The sequence below is a fragment of the Pipistrellus kuhlii genome, unplaced genomic scaffold (assembly GCF_014108245.1).
Source record: "Pipistrellus kuhlii isolate mPipKuh1 unplaced genomic scaffold, mPipKuh1.p scaffold_m20_p_28, whole genome shotgun sequence".
NCBI classification, from domain to species: Eukaryota; Metazoa; Chordata; class Mammalia; order Chiroptera; family Vespertilionidae; genus Pipistrellus; species Pipistrellus kuhlii.
In genome coordinates this window covers 5,347,886-5,363,717 of record NW_023425527.1, presented here as the reverse complement: position 1 = coordinate 5,363,717, position 15,832 = coordinate 5,347,886, and the positions used below count along the sequence as shown (strand labels likewise).

Genomic DNA, 15,832 nt, shown 5'->3' with positions numbered 1-15,832 from the left:
TCATTTTTTTTTTTATTTTTTTTTTTAGCCCCTTCATCTGTTTTTACAGTGGATTTTGTCTCCTCCTCTGCTGTCTGGCTCTGGCTATCCTTTCTGCCTATCGCTACTCTTGCATCTTAAGCTTGCTTGTTTCTTTTCATAACAGGCATCATTTCTATTCTGCTCAGAGCCTGGAAAACAAATAGCCCAGCGTGTTATCAGGATTGTACACAGAGCAGGAGTAGGCAGGCTCTGTGAAAGACAAGGGTTCACTCATGCTTAAATTATGCAATGGTCTCTTCAGTGTCTGGGATCAAACAATGGGGAGGGGCCAGGACAGAGAGGACTTGACATCAGCAAAACCTGAACTTAACCTTAAATAATCCCCTTGCTATCTCTCAGCCTCACATTCCTCCTTGGCACAAATAGAAAGAATAACATCTAATTCCATTAGGTTTACTGTGGGGATTAAATGGGTTAATGCATTCAAAGTTTCCAGCATGCCTGCCACATGACCATCCTCAATTAATTATTGCTATTATTATTATCATTGTTATGGATTTTGTGACATGCATTGTGACTGTTCAAATGGTATTTTTCCTTATCTCCTTGCACCACCTCTAAGCTGGAAAGAAAGTATTAGGGGTGCCGCGACCAAGGGGAATTCCAGCTGCAGTTTGAGATGGAAGCATGGCTGTCGCTGGGCAGAGTGCTCAGGTCCTTCATGCTGTTGATGTCTGACCAGGATCAAGTGCACCAAACCAAGTCTCCCTGTCAAGAACTGAATTACAAGTCAGAGTAAGGTTCCCATTCAGAGACTGGGGGCAGATAATAGAGCGGCAACGAGCAGAAAGGACACAAGGAAAATAGCACCTAAGAGGCAAATAACAATTTCCCCTCATTGGGAACAGTTTAGCCTCTGAGTCAGTTTTCATTATGGTTCACTATTTGGTCACAGAGCATCTATCTCGTGAGTCATTGCTGAGGGATTGAGATGAAGGTGGGAGGCCTGATAATGCAGGGCAGGCGGGGGCGGTGGGAGAGAGTCCAGGAGTCAGAAGCCAAGAAGAATATGGTTCACAGCGGGCACGGTGCAGGGTGATTGCAGACAGCCACAGTGGGGCAACATCTGTGTCACATTCACTGGTTGGTGGGCAGCGTCCAGGGTGGGGGTTGGGGGGGAGGATGGTGAGGTTGGCCAAGAGGTTCAGGGCTGCAGTGGCCCATGAGCCAGTGATACCACCTCATAGAGACAGAATACCCCTGCTTTCAGTGTGCCCACTTTTCCAAGGTTGGCTTAACGACTTGTCAGTAAAACCTGTCACTCCTAATTCCCCTCTGGCCATCTTCACTCATATACAAAGAGAGAGGGCAGGCTGGTGTGCCTGGTACTCAGATCACTCACTGTTGTTTTACAATATATATGAGTCAGCACACTGGCATCCTTGCCCTGTTCTTCTTTTAAAATGATCTAATTTCCCAATGACACAGGATCACCATCATTTGCTTGGCCATTCCCCTAGTGTTGGACATGTGAACTGTATTTAATGCGTATTGTTTGTTTCTCTCTCTTTTTCTACCTCTATCATGAAAAGCTTCACCATGGACACCTTTGTACTTTTTCTTCGCTTTTGGGTTATTTCTTTGGGGAACCTAAAATGGCGTGGGATTACAAGGTCAAAGGCTATGAAGTGTTTCATTCTCTTATCCTATATAATAAAAGGCTAATATGCAAATAGACCTAATGTCAGAACGACCAGTTGCTGTGATGTGCACTGACCACTAGGGGGCAGACACTCAACACAGGAGCTGTCCCCTGGTGGTCAGTGTGCTCCCACAGGGGGAGCCCAGCTCAGTCAGAAGCTGGGCTAACAGCTGGCAGGCACAGCTGTAGTGGTGGGAGCCTCTCCCACCTCTGGCAGTAGCTCTGGGGATACCTGAGGGCTCTCAAATTGTGAGAGGGTGCAGGCTGGACTGAGAGACCCCCTCCCAAGGGCACGGATTTCTTGCACTGGGACTCTAGTTACTACATATTAAGCTTATGAACTTGCCTTTATAACTCCAAACACTTTCTGAAAACTGTTTCAAATCTAATGTTGTATGTTAGTGCTGCAGGCTGCTGAGGAATATTGGATGAGTCAACATAAGCACTGTTGGGCTAAAGAAGCATAAATTAGGAAGGAAGGAAAAAAGGAAGGAAATGAGGAAGGGAGGAAGGAAGGAAGGAAAGAAGAAAGGAAGGAGGGAGGGAGGGAGGGAGGGAGGAAGGGAGGGAGGGAGGGAGGGAGGGAGGGAAGAGGGAGGGAGGGAAATGGAGGGAAAGAGGGAGGGAGGAGAGAAGATAGGAAGAATAGGCTGAAAACCTGTGGTTTGTAACGGTAGGTTCCTACTCTGCAGCCATGTGATGGCGCTCAGTGGTAGGTGACTTGGATGTTGAGAGAGGAAATATGTTGTGTGGTCCTCTCGAGCTTACTTAGCCTAGCCTGGCACTGTACCCAAACCTCTTCCCCACCCCTGAACGTATATATTTTTAGCTCTGCCATGATGGCATCACACTGGAGCTGGAAGAGCAGAGCTCCAGATGCACAGCGGATACTGAGAGTCTCGCTTCTGTTTTCACTTCCTTCATCTTCCCAAGGGTTTTTACAAAATTCTGAATTATGCTACCACCCACTTTGTCTTTTGCTGAACTCCCAATCTCTTGTCTATTCAATAAGTTCCAATATGTTGGAGTTAGATCTGGATCAGAATCCTGGCTCTTGACACTGTGGCATACCCTGTGTGACCCTATGCAAGTAACTTCACCTCTCTGAGCCTCGTTTCCTTCATTTGGACAATTGAGGCTTAACTCAGTGCCTGACATCTAGCTCAGTGAATGATTGCATTCTGTGATCATGGCTGTTATTGTGGTTTAAGCTGTGCTTAAACCCACAGAGGAGACAATAAAATTAGAAAGATAAAGTTTCTTGGTCCTATCAGTAAAACAGGGACAATATTACCCACCTGGAGGGTTGTCATGAAGAGTCATTATTGGTGCACGTAACAGAACATGGTAGGTATCTATATAGTTGGGACTCTGTTATTGTGCTTCCCTCTCTTCCTCTGCCTTCCCCTCCTTCCCTTCCCTTCTACCTTTCCTTTTCTCCCCTTCTCTCCCTATCTTCTGTTGGGATCCTCACCACTGGAAAAGAATGTACTAAATCCCTCCCTTTCTGCTCCTTCTGTGGGTGGACAGGCAAGATAAACTGGGAGCAGGGAGATCCGTGGCAGTGGTATGGCCAGGTCGTTTATAAGAAAAAAAGAGTAAACAAACCTCCAGTGGCTGAGACAGGAAAACTGCGGCTAAGAGGAAAGCAGCCCGGATGGAGGCATCAGACCAATCAACCTGCCTTAAATCTCTGTGTCGCTGCAGAAGGCCTGTCTGCTGGACAGATTCCGGGCTGGTTAGTTAATGCTCCCCAGCGCAGAGGTGAGAGCCAGGGCAAGATGAAGTCATGGCTGAAAACAGTTGAGGGGACAGTCAAGGGATTGGAATAAAATGCTTAATTTGTACCTAGAGTTGTATTATGTCATAAAATCCTATTTTAACCGGATGCCTTTTCGTCATCTGAGTGGATGGATGGTCAGTGGTGGAGAAAGTGATGTGCTTAACTATGTTAATGAGAGTTTTGTTATGTGGATGGGAGAGGAAGTTGGGTAGAAAAGTGTGCAAAGCTCCATTTCTCTGCTAACTTCATAGTCCATGTTACAACCAAGACCCAGTTATTCAAGCGTAGACCCAGAATAAGTCAGTGATAAGCAAGGCTGTGATATGGGAGGGGAACAGATTATGGAGATGGCCTGAACATAGAAAGTATATGTCATATAGGTCAACAAGACAGCACTAGGACACAAAACCCCACATCAGGACGTAGATGTCCGGGACAACGAGGATCAAGGCATCCTGATGAGGGGTTGTGCTGGCATTGCTTTGGTCTCAGATCATGGCCCGAAGGTTGGTCCTCGTGGAAGAGACCACATAGTTCTCCATGATCTGGGGTGAAAATGAAAGTGAATGGAGTCCTTCTGAGGAAAACAGAGCATGGATGGCCACAGCTTCAGGCTGTTCAAGGGGAGTGTGCTCCTTTGCCCCTTTCAACAAGCTGTGCTTGTTTTTGGCATGCTCATTTATCATGCATTGTTAAATTTATCTCTTTTTACCCAGATCCGTCATTGGGCTTTAAGCTTAGGCAGGGACCATATCTGACTAGACATTGCATTTCCAGTGCCAAGGACAGTGCCTGACATAATCTAGATACTCCATAAATATCAGTTACAGTCATTACTTTCAGCTAATGACAACCAACTTAGACCCTATACTCTAGAGCCAAAATACTTGGGTTTGAATCCAGCTATTGGACAAGATACTTGTATGCTGATGGATGGGATGTGTTGGTGTTGCTCAGTAATGCATATAGACTATAATTACTCTTGCAAATCCCTGCCTCAGTTTCTTCCTGTGTAGAAGAGCTATAATGGTAGTGCATATCTCATAGGGTTGTTGTGAGGACTAAATGAGTTAATGCATATTAATTGAGCACAGTGCCTGATACTTAGTTAGTGCTCAAAGTTAGTCATCAAATATCATTATCATCACCATCATCATCACTATCATCAATACCATCACCATCATCACTATCACCATCACCACCATCATATCATCCTTACCAGCATCCCCATCATCACCATCAGTTCCATCATCACACCCACTTCCCATTGACCAGATGCAAGTCACTAAACTGTGTGCATCAATTTTCTAAGTTCAATTACATGCTCTCTCAGATCACTTTTGGTATTGATACCTTCTGGTTCTCTCTGTGGTATGTGTTACACTCTATCTATATTAATTACAGAAACTGCTGAATCCCAACCTGGCTTTCTTTGCCAATCAATACATGTTTGATCACCTTCCCAAACCAACAAGAGCTGTGTGCTCAGAGCACTCAACTGCATGTGTGCAATATAATTAGCCTAAGCAAAATAGGACCAGAAAATGAAAATCTATGCAAATGCATCATGTCATAGTCTTCAGAAGCTGAGAGGAAATATCTTCGCATTACCTGCTCTTTGAGATTCTCTACATTGAGAGCTTCCACCCATCAGCTTATCTACCAAAGAGTTAACAAAACATCTGATAATAAAATGCCAAGCTCTTGTGTACCAGCTTGTCATGGTACCCACTGTCCTTTTTGGATGGGAGAGCAGGACAATGTGAAATGAGAAGTTGAGAAAAATAACAGAAGTTAGAATGAGGTGCCAGAGGAAGGCAAGCATAAAATAACTGAAAATACAAGGAGAAAGGTGTGAAGAATATGGACTACAATTGCTCTAGTAAATGGTATTCATGGAACGCAACCATTTGTATTAACAAAAGGGACATATGGTGACTACACACACATATATATATTCATAAAGCATCACTATTAGATCATACAACAAATCGATAGCATTTGTTGCCTGTAGAGAGGAAAGATGTAGTAAAATTTGCTAAATGTTTCCCCCTTGTGCCCTTTTTGCACCGTGTAAATACATTACTGATTGCAAAACAGATTTTTGTAAAGTTATTTCATTGGGTGATGAGGGAATGAACCAGAAGTTGGAACCTGGATTCTAGTTCTGTCACTCAGTATCAATCTGTGTGAATTTAGAGAAAATTCCCTGGACCTCAATTTCCTCCCCTGAGAGTAAAATCAGCTCTTACATCCAGCTCCTCCCTCTTAGGATTTGCCACTCAACAGGGAGCAAGCACAGTGCCTCAGCAGACGAAAAGGGCAAAAAGATATATGACAAGTCTAAGAGCAAGCCTAGAAGAGAAAAACTAGGAGAGGCCAAGTGTAATAGACTTACAGTGAGAGGGAAGGTAGTAGAGATGCTGAAGCTGGTGGAAAGGTAGGATGGAACAGTGTTTCTAGTAGCAACCCCACCATGGGAGGGTGGGAAAAATGAGCATGTGATGAGCTAAACCCACAGTGGAGAGGTCCTCCTTGCTGTCATTCACCAATACAGCCACACACACACACACACACCCATGACGATGAGACATGTGCTCAGGGCCTGTGACACTGCAACCACTTCTGTGACTCCAGAGGCCACTGGTAGTACAGGCGAAGGAGGTGTCAGAGAGGACTACTAGGCTTCGGGCAGAGGTTGGGGAGAGGAGAACAAATGGGAAGGGAAAGAAGAGAGAGGGAGATAGAGTGAGAGAGAGCCTTGGGCAGCACAGAGACGGGAAAAGAAAGAGGAAGAAGGAGAAATAGATAAGGGGATTCACAGGCAGACCCATAAAAGACCACCTGTCCCATCATATCAATGAACTTGAATGTTAAAAGTAGCATTGACTCATCACTGTAAGCAGCAAAGTCCTAAAACAAAGTGCACTATGCCCTGGCCCATTTTCTCAGTGGTTAGAGTGTCTTCCTGCAGACCAAATGGTATTGGGTTCATTTCCCAGTCAAGAGCATGTACCTCGGCTGATGGTTCATCCTCACCCTGGTTGGGGTGCAAGTGGGAGGCAGCCAATCAATGTGTCTCTTTTATAACAATGTTTCTCCCTCCCACCCCCACCTTCCTTCCACTCTCTCTAGAATCAATGGGTGGAGGGAGAGGGGAGAAATGTCCTCAGGTGAAAATTTTAAAAAAAGTGCACTATGCATTCTAAGCAGGGACACCAAGAACCCATCATTAATGTCCCCTCTCCTCACCTACCACCTCCATTAAACCCCAGCAGTAAGAGGACAAATAAGAACCTGTGACCATCAGCAGTAAGACTGGGGGCTGCAAGGACCAGGTCCAGCATAACAGGCATGGTGGGCTTATCCTTCACATGGCTGGAGGGTCCCTTTCTAAGGATGTTGACATCGAAGGTCCCATCGCAAGAGCAGAATATACAGGAGTAACAGTTGAAGGCACTGGCGACGTATAGCCCAGAGAACAAAAGGCCGCCTTATTAGGTAGACCACAAGAGCCCCTTTTAGCAGTGATGTGCTCTGATTCCATAAAATATTTCAAAGGGTTCTCATGCGAAAGAAAGATCATTTTTTTTCAGCTCCTAATGGATAAATTAGAGAAAATTACAAGGAGACGGATTCCAATTTGAGGAAAGGATGAAGCTTTAAGCACTGCCAGGTGTTCCAGAATAGGATGGTGGACTGTCCCTGAGAGGTTGTGTAGAGGGGTTTCCCTACAGCAGGTGAGGAGCAGGGTCAGGTGGTACCTCGGACACTTTCCAGTGCCAGACCCGTGTAGCAGGGCGTGGGGACAATAGAAACATTGCGGGGGGGGGGGGGGGGGGGGCTCCAGTGAGGCCTAATGGAGCCAACAAAAGTGTCAGCTTCTAAAATAAGATTATAAAAACATTATTTTAAAAAATTGCATTGACTTCAATGGACCCCTTTCTCCCAAGAAACTCATTTCATGGAAGAAAGAGCTTATTATTAATGGTGGTGGTCACACGGCAGAATGTGGACTGGCTGGCCACTGGCCCTTCTGTTGCTGCACACAAGCACCACACAGAATGCCAGGTTGTAGAGCAACAGATGTTTTGGAGATAAACAAGAAAAGGGAAATGTTCTTAAAAGCTTATTATTGGGAAATCAGGAAGCTGAATTCTAATTTCTTGGTGGACGGGTTATGTGGGTATGCCCTGTGAATTTGTCTTTCCGGCCAAGTGTCTGCCAGGCTGGGAAAGCTCATTCACACGAACTGTCCTGTCCATGTGGCTGAAAGAGCAGAGATAGTGTGGGGTAGGGTTTGAGAGCACAAGGGATGGGGCCAGACTGCCTGGGGTCCAGGGCTGCTTTCCTGCTTAGGGGCTGTGGGGCTTAGGAAGAGTGGCTCAACCTCTCTCTGATAGGGATTCCTTCGTTCTGAAGTAAAGAAATTTATTATCTGCCCATAGGATTATTTTGAGGATTGGACATTTACAATGGTGTTGACACATATTTAGTGTAAGCCACTTAGAACTGGACCTAGTGCTTAGGAAGCACTATATTTCTTATTATATTGTTGTTATCTATCATAATACTTTTTTAATCCTCACCCCAGGATATATTTTTACTGGTTCCAGAGAAAGAGGAAGGGGAGCGAGGCAGAGAGAAACATTGATGTGTGAAAGAAACATCTATCGGTTGACTCCTGCATGTGCCCTGACCAGGAGCAAACCTGAAACCCGAGCATGTGCCCTGACCAGGAATCAAACCTGCAAGCTTTTGGTTTATGGGGACGATGCTCCAACCAACTGACCACCGGACCAGGGTTATCAATGTTTTAGAGAGAAGCATGATGGAGAGGGAAAATCTTGGACTTGGGAATGAGTTGGAGCTGAATTCAGTTCCTGCTCTCCAAGCCCCTTGGTTTAACAACTGTAAAAACAAACAAACAAAAATTTCCCCTGCAGGGTTGGAATGAGAAATTAAATACAATATGTTTATGTGTCCAGTTCAGTGCCTGGCATATAGAAATATTCAAGCAACCTTAGTTCCTTCCCCCTCTTTGAATCTGTGCCAGGGTGCTGTGCTAAGAGGTAGGAACATAAATGTGAATGAGTGAGGTGGGCGTCCTCCTCAAAGGACTCACATCCAGAAGGCCTGGACACAAGCAGTGATAAGGTGCTACAAGGGCTATGAGGGAAGTATCCATCCAGTTACCTAATAGGCAATATTTAAAGAAAGAGTTGAACTTCACTGAGTTGGTTAAAGTATTGGTCAGGGAGGAGGTGGGGGCATTTCGGGCTGTGTAGGGAACACACTGTGTACCTCTGTCATAAAGAGAGCCACTGGTCACAGCTTGGGGTCACCATTCATCGCTGAGACAGCCTCTGGATTTCCGGACCAAGACCGTGCAGGGCACCCCTTCCCCTCTGGGGAAGCGACCACCTGAGCATTAACAGGAACACCCTGGCAGAGAAGACCCTCAGGAGCTCATGTGTACGTTTCCATGAAGAAATTTCCAAGAAAGGAAAAGCCTAAGCTAGCTGGACAAATCAGAAACATAAAATGCCCTCAAAGTTTCTAGAAGACAGAGCCTGGTTCCGCCCGGAGCTCAGATGCTGGAAGGTGGCCCATGTGTGCCCGCTGTTTCATCAGGAACTGCATGGAGCTCACGAGGTTGCCCCACCTCGGCTGGGATACGTGTCTCTAAGGCACCTCCCAGGACTGCTGGGACTGGGCTGAGAGCACTGGTGTGTGAGCCATTGTTAGGGATCTCATAAAACTGGCAGATTCAAACCCCCCTGTCTCCTAAAGACTGCAACAGACATCTTCAAAGAACCGAATCCAAAGTGGAATTTCAGCAAAGCCCAACTTCCACAGCTTGTGCTCCAGGTGAATGAGAAGGGGCTCAAGGGGTTGTGTATACTGTGTATGTTATATGCATGTGTGTTGTGTTTATGTATGTATATGTGTGGGTGAGTGGGGATGTGTAGAGCTCCAATGTCCTCTTCCCCGGAGACCAGGGGCAGGGAATTGCAATGCTGACAGGATGCCCTTCAGATAGGTAGGGAGGTAAAGCCCACCCAGCACCTCTCAGACACCAACTGCTCATTTAACAGATCTGCCCGAGTGCCCTCCCACCCCACTCCCACCCGCCACCCTCCCCCCCCCCCCCCCCCCCACTACCCAACCCATCAAAATCTACTCTCCTGGAAAAGTCTAGAAAACTCCTTTATCCCATAGAGTCATGAGGCTGGAAGTGTTATCTGTTTCCGTGAGGCCTCAGTGAGTCAAGTATTTGGAAAGTAGGGGTAGACCTACTGTGCACCTCACATCAACACATCCATTGGTACCTACCACCCACTAAGTGCACACATGCACACTCACATAGAACATGTATACCGTCATTCTATCCTACACACACCACACCCACTCAAATGGCCACAGTACAGCATGTGCAAACAAGCTCACATGTGTGAGATACACGGAAATGCCTGTTCCCAGACACATGCACACCCCATCCACACTCAGGGCACGGTACCCACTCAAATATTTACTTGTGCGAATGCTCACATACCCAGTGGCACACTCACAGCCCACCTCACACAGTCAGAAGGGCTCTCACACCTAATTGCACAGGGTCCCCGTCCACAGCCTGCATCCACTGCATGCCTCTGCTATCAGCCCGCACACCCCAGCACATCTGTACAGTGTGTCCCCCACCCCGCGACTCCAGCAAGCAAGCGGCTTCCCGCTCGGTGTGCAGCGGCCACAGTGGCCGGGAATTAAAATGCAGCGAGGAGGAGCCGGGCGCGTCAGCACCGCGTCTCCTGGAGCGCAGGGCGCTCGCCACCGCCGCCCCGCCCGCCCGGAGCCGCGGGGCCAGTGCGCGGAGGAGCAGGAGCTCGGAGCCCAGTCGCGCCGGCACCGCGCGCGGCCGCTGCCCAAGTTCGCCCCGGGGCCCGAGGAGGGCCGGGCAGGCAGGAAAGCGGGGCAGCCGGCGCCGCCTCCACCGGGGGCTTGGAGTCTCGAGAGGAGAAGGGCTCGAGGAGCAGCGAGTTGGGGTCACCCCCGGGAGGTGTAAGCGGGCGCTCCGCAGTCCCTGGCACCTGGTGCCGCCGGGGCAGGGAGGAGAAGAGGCAGCGGACAGCGAGACCCCGCGTTGGAAGACTCGAGGCACCCCGGAAAGCAGACTAAAGAAACGACGCGTCCATCTGGCCAGTCTCTTCGACGGGGGCCCAGCAGCCGCCGGCAGCTCCAACAGGACGCCCCAAGAGCCCCCGGCCCCAGGCGGGAGGGGGCGCAGGCCACGCAGGGCTCGGGAGCGGGGCTTGCGGGAATCTCAGCCAGCCTCCGCGGAGCGCAGCCGGAGAAGCAGTGAGGAGGGTTCGGGAGGGAAGAAGGGAAAGAGGGCAGCAGCCTACTGAGCGACCACTCACCCCAGTACACACCCACCCCACCCGCCGAGCCCCGGGCCGCGGGAGCCTCTGGGGGCGCTCATTCCCAGGCGACTTCTCTTCCGTGTCCCAGCCCCGCTGGGCTACGGACCAGGCTGGCGGGGTCCTTCGGAATGTCCAAACCGGGCATGGTGGCCGAGGGGCGGCTCTCCCGGGACCAGCGTCCAAGCTGGGGTTAGGCGAAGAGGGGGGGGCTCAGGTCAGGGTCCCCCGAGAGACAGGACGCAGGGAGGCGGGCGCAGCGCCCGGGGACTGGAGAGGCGGCGCCCGGCGGGGACCCGGGCAGAGGTGGTGCCTGGCGTCGGGCTTCCTTCGGGAAGACAGGGGCCAGGGAGTGTAGGGGGCACTTGGGAGAGGCCAGCGCCAGGGGCAGCGGGCCGCGGCGGCGCTCGGTCCCGGGCGGGCGGGCGGGCGCCCGCGGAGGCGGCAGCGGCGGCGCCGGGCGGGCATGCCGCGCCAGCGGAGCTCCTCTCGGGCGCACGCTTCCCTGGCGCGGGCTGCGCGCGGCGGCTGCTGCTGCTGCTGCTCCCACTGCTGCTGCGGACTCCCATGGCGGCTCCGCCCGGCCGAGACCGCCGCTGCCGCCAGCCAAGGACTGAATGAATGAGCCGGAGCGGTGGAGCCGGGCTGCCCCCGGCCGCGCTCGCCGGCCCGGGACGCTTCCGCATGGCCCGCGAGGAGCCGGCGGCGGCGGCGGTGGCGGCGGCCGGGCAGCCCGGGAGCGGCAGGGGCGGCGCGCGCGAGCGGGCGCTGCAGGGGCCGGGGGTCGCCCGCAGGGGGCGGCCGTCGCTGAGCCGCGCTAAGCTGCACGGGCTGCGGCACATGTGCGCGGGGCGCGCGGCGGCGGGGGGCTCCTTCCAGCGGCGGGCGCTGTGGGTGCTGGCCTTCTGCACGTCCCTTGGTTTGCTGCTGTCCTGGTCCTCGAACCGCCTGCTCTACTGGCTCAGCTTCCCGTCGCACACGCGGGTGCACCGCGAGTGGAGCCGCCAGCTGCCCTTCCCCGCCGTCACCGTGTGCAACAACAACCCGCTGCGCTTCCCGCGACTCTCCAAGGGGGACCTCTACTACGCCGGCCACTGGCTGGGGCTGCTGCTGCCCAACCGCACGGCGCGCCCGCTGGTGAGCGAGCTGCTGAGGGGCGACGAGCCGCGCCGCCAGTGGTTCCGCAAGCTGGCCGACTTCCGCCTCTTCCTGCCGCCGCGCCACTTCGAGGGCATCAGCGCCGCCTTCATGGACCGCTTAGGCCACCAGCTGGAGGACATGCTGCTCTCCTGCAAGTACCGGGGCGAGCTCTGCGGCCCGCACAACTTCTCCTCCGTGAGTTGCCAGCCCTCCCTCCGCGCGAACGCTCGCTCCCTTTGCTTCCCCGCTCTCTAGAGTAGGAAGGTCCCCGCTCCAGGGGGCCGGGCATGGGGGTGTGGGTGCTGGATACTAGGCCCCTTGCGTTGACATCATTCCGTGACCCACTCCTGGGTCCCCTGTGCCTTCCCCTCCAGGTTGTGGGTAGTTGAACACAACTGTAGGAGAAGTCGCCTACTCTTCTGTACCTGCTTCTCTCCTTCCACTGTGCACCCCCAAGTCCTGGACTCTGCTCCTTAATCGCCCTTTTTGGGAATGCCAGGCCTCCTCCTCCAGGGCCTCACCTTGTCCTCTGCCCCCTCCCTTCCCTCCCATTCCAACTCCCGCTACCCCACCCACAGGACTCCAGGCAACTGTACTGGGTCGAAGGCATGGATGGCAGGAAAGAGAAGCAGGTCGTAAGTGTGGGCTTGTTGTCTTTGGGAAAACCAACAGGAAGTTCTTCCAAATTGGGCAGGGGCACACGCCGAGGCCCTAGCTTACCCATCTGAGAGCTACGGCTTCAGAGTGCCAAGACCCTTTCAATCTAGGAGGACTGAGGAGAAAACTCTCAGAATATTAACATGGGAGCTGTAGCCAGTTTGGCTGGGAAGACAGCAGTCCCTGCCACTACTTTTAAAAACGGCTTGTGTCTTCAGCACTCAGAGGTGTTGAGCAGTGGTGGGCACTGGCGGGCTCTTGCCCCCACCAGGTGTGACTAAGGGTCTTCGGGTCTGGAGGAGCCAAAGCCCTGCCGTGGGGAAAGCAGCGGGGCAGAGGTACTGATGGAGCAGCTGGGGCCGGGAGAAGCTGTGCTGGGGGTTTGTGAGCCGTTTGCTGTGCTGCTTCCCCCACGCTGTGGGTCTGGATAATGCAGCAGTTGCCCAGAAGGTAGATCTACCTTGAGCTGCTTGCCTGGGAGGAGTTTGGGTGCCAAGCCCCAGCATGGAGCGAGCCTGTGCAGCCATTTGTGTGTAAATGCCTCTTAGGTGGGTTTCTGCTTTCCCACAAATGCAGGGAATGTTGGTGTGTGTATTTATTTGTAGTGCTGCGATGGTGATTTTAGCAGCCCTAATGCATCACTTCTGACAGAGCTTTTTCTGGGGTGGTAAAGAGAGACCACCATTCCAACAGGTGTAGGCAAGTTAGGCCGGGCCTCTGGTTGGCTAATCATATTGGTCCTTGTCTAGAATGGTAACCCTGGCTTCAGTCGTGCCCTCCTTGCCTGGCTTTCAGCCTGTTTGTAGAGCCACCCTGAACTATTGCTTCCTGGGCTTTTTCATTTAATGACTACTCTACCTTAGGAAGCAGGAGATGTCGTGAATATTTGCTTCTAAGTGACTTCTTTCAAACTTCAAACACAATTCTGAGTTCCACAGAGATGAAGGAATGAGGCTACGGAGTGATGCCCTTTGGTTTGTTGTTGTTTGCCTGACCTCTAACTAGCAGCCCCCAGAGTTATAGTGAAGTTCAGTGTTACATTCAAGTAGCCGCTCCAGCTCCAAGTTACACCACGTGGCCCACCCTGTACAATCCTGCACCTCTGGTGGTTTTACAAGGGGTGCAGGATTGCGTGCTAACAGCCACTATTCACCGCTGTCATTCACCACAACCCTGTGTTCGCAATGAGTTTTATTCCCATTTAAAGATGAGGCTCTTAAACACTGTCCAAAGCTCAGAGCCAGCAAGTTCCAAGTCCAGCTTTGCATACCATCAAATCCCTGATAGAGAAGCCACATGTAACCTTTCTCTCTGACTCTGGGCTTGTCTCATATGAGAGGGCCCTAAGTGGGACTCTTTGCCCTCCCCTGTCCCCACCAAATCCCATCCCTCCTAGGAGATTGGTGGGGAGCACTGAAACTGGAGCTGAAACTGAAACTGGGTTCTAGGCAGTCACGTCCTTGGCCACATGTTACCTGGGCCTAAGTCAGCCCTGCATAAAGCACACAGACCTGCAGGAGCTGCCTGGCCTCAGCCTCCCCAGCAGGTGCAGGTATGGCCACAAGTTGAAGAAAGCAGGGTTCTTCCCACTGGGCAGACCCTTTTCTTCCCTCCCTGTGTTCTGCTTTCCTGCATTTGAAGAGTCTGCAGGCACACACCCAACCAACAAAGCACTACCTCCATTCCCCAAAGGTATGTGTTCCTGGGGACTCAAGCCACCTCTACTGGCTTCCTGTCATGGGAGTTTCCTGTCCCTTAACATGTCATGCTGTAGATTTTTTCCCCAAGGGTCTCAGAATAAAAGGCTGCACCCCTCTATCTTGGGAAGCAGCTATTTCAGGGGAGCCCTAAATACAGAGTGGACCCATGAGGAATACTTTTGTCTAAACATGCCACCCTGTCTCAAGCCTTTGTCATCTTTGGGGGAGTGGCACTATAGTGGAGTGGGTAAGAGCTGAATGAATGCTCAAGGCTGCCCTGATGTTTCAAATGCTGAGACTACCCCTTGCTGTGTGCCCTTGGACAAGTGACTTGATCTCTCTGTTCTGTAGTGTCTGCTCCATCTAGTGGAGGTAACAATGTAGGTATACCATATTAGTTGAGTGTGTGTGTGTGTAAATATTGATAGGTGTGTATACTATGCTGGGCCCTCATGAAAAGGTTGCCTTTAAATGTCACCAGCTTCTTATCTGACCTTTGGCCTCCAGCTCGGTACTCTGCAATGTGCATCCATCCTCCGAACTACCGACAGAGTGGTCTTTTTAAAGCTCCACTCTGAGCATGTCATCTTGATTTTTAAACCTGTCAGTGGCTCACCTGTCCTCAGGATGAGACCCAGTTCCTGGGGCCCTGCCGTCTCCTTTGCTCTGCAGACAGCTTACAACAGCTGGACCCACTCCTCCAGACTCTCTGCCTTGCTCTGCCCCATCCTCCCCCCGCCCCCCCCCACTCCTGCTGCTTTGTTAACCTGGGGACACCTCCTTCAACACCCAGCCCTGGGGATATTTCCTGACCACCTCCCCATTCTGCCCTCATCACCAAAGGGCGCCTTTCTCTTTCACCCTCTAGCAGTTTAGGTGTCAGTCCTCACATGTTTATGTCATCACACCTGCTGGTCTGTCTGTCTCCCCCTCCAGACCCAGCTAGCAGGGAGTCTGATTGCAAAGGTCTGGGGAATGGATATCCTCATCAGGTACCCCCAGGACTTCCTATGGTCCTGGGTCTTCTACTCCAAAGTTGGTGGCTTAATTTCTCTGGGAAATAGCAGTGGATGCATTTCTAATGAGTAAATGCCCAAATAATTTGGGGGAATTTATTCGTTTTGGGGACAAAGGGGGAGCAGGATGCCAAGCAAGGCCCCAAACACCTGTGCCTCCCAAGCCCTAAGAGGACTCGTGCAGCAGGTGAGGAATGAGCTCCCAGGGACACTTTGGGGAAATGTGCCAGCTCTCCCCAAGGTCTCACTCCACTCAGTAGACTCGTGGTCTGGAAATAAACTCAGCAGGAAGAGAGGAGTATCTTGGAGAGGCATCTGCTGAGTTTTATTGACCAGGCCCGCTCAGGGCGAGTTTCCGTGCAGCTCCTGGGTGTTGTAGCTGTGCAAGGGTGTGGAGAGCGGCTACAGTGTTTGAACAGGTTCAAGCCTGGGAC

At 51.4% G+C, this 15,832-nt stretch overlaps 1 protein-coding gene across 3 annotated transcripts in view; it reads left to right on the top strand.

The window, feature by feature from the left end:
• Positions 1-15,832, top strand: part of ASIC2 (acid sensing ion channel subunit 2) — an 813,868-nt gene that overhangs the window by 591,016 nt on the left and 207,020 nt on the right. The window contains exon 1 of one of the 3 annotated variants that reach the window (XM_045587366.1): positions 10,309-12,220. The exons of 1 other annotated variant lie outside the window; for it this stretch is intronic. In XM_045587366.1, the coding sequence (XP_045443322.1) occupies positions 11,507-12,220 (714 nt within the window). In that variant the 5' untranslated portion in view covers positions 10,309-11,506. Of the gene's footprint in view, positions 1-10,308; positions 12,221-15,832 lie in introns of those variants that run through there. One more of the 3 variants, XM_036454308.2, reaches the window with a different exon arrangement.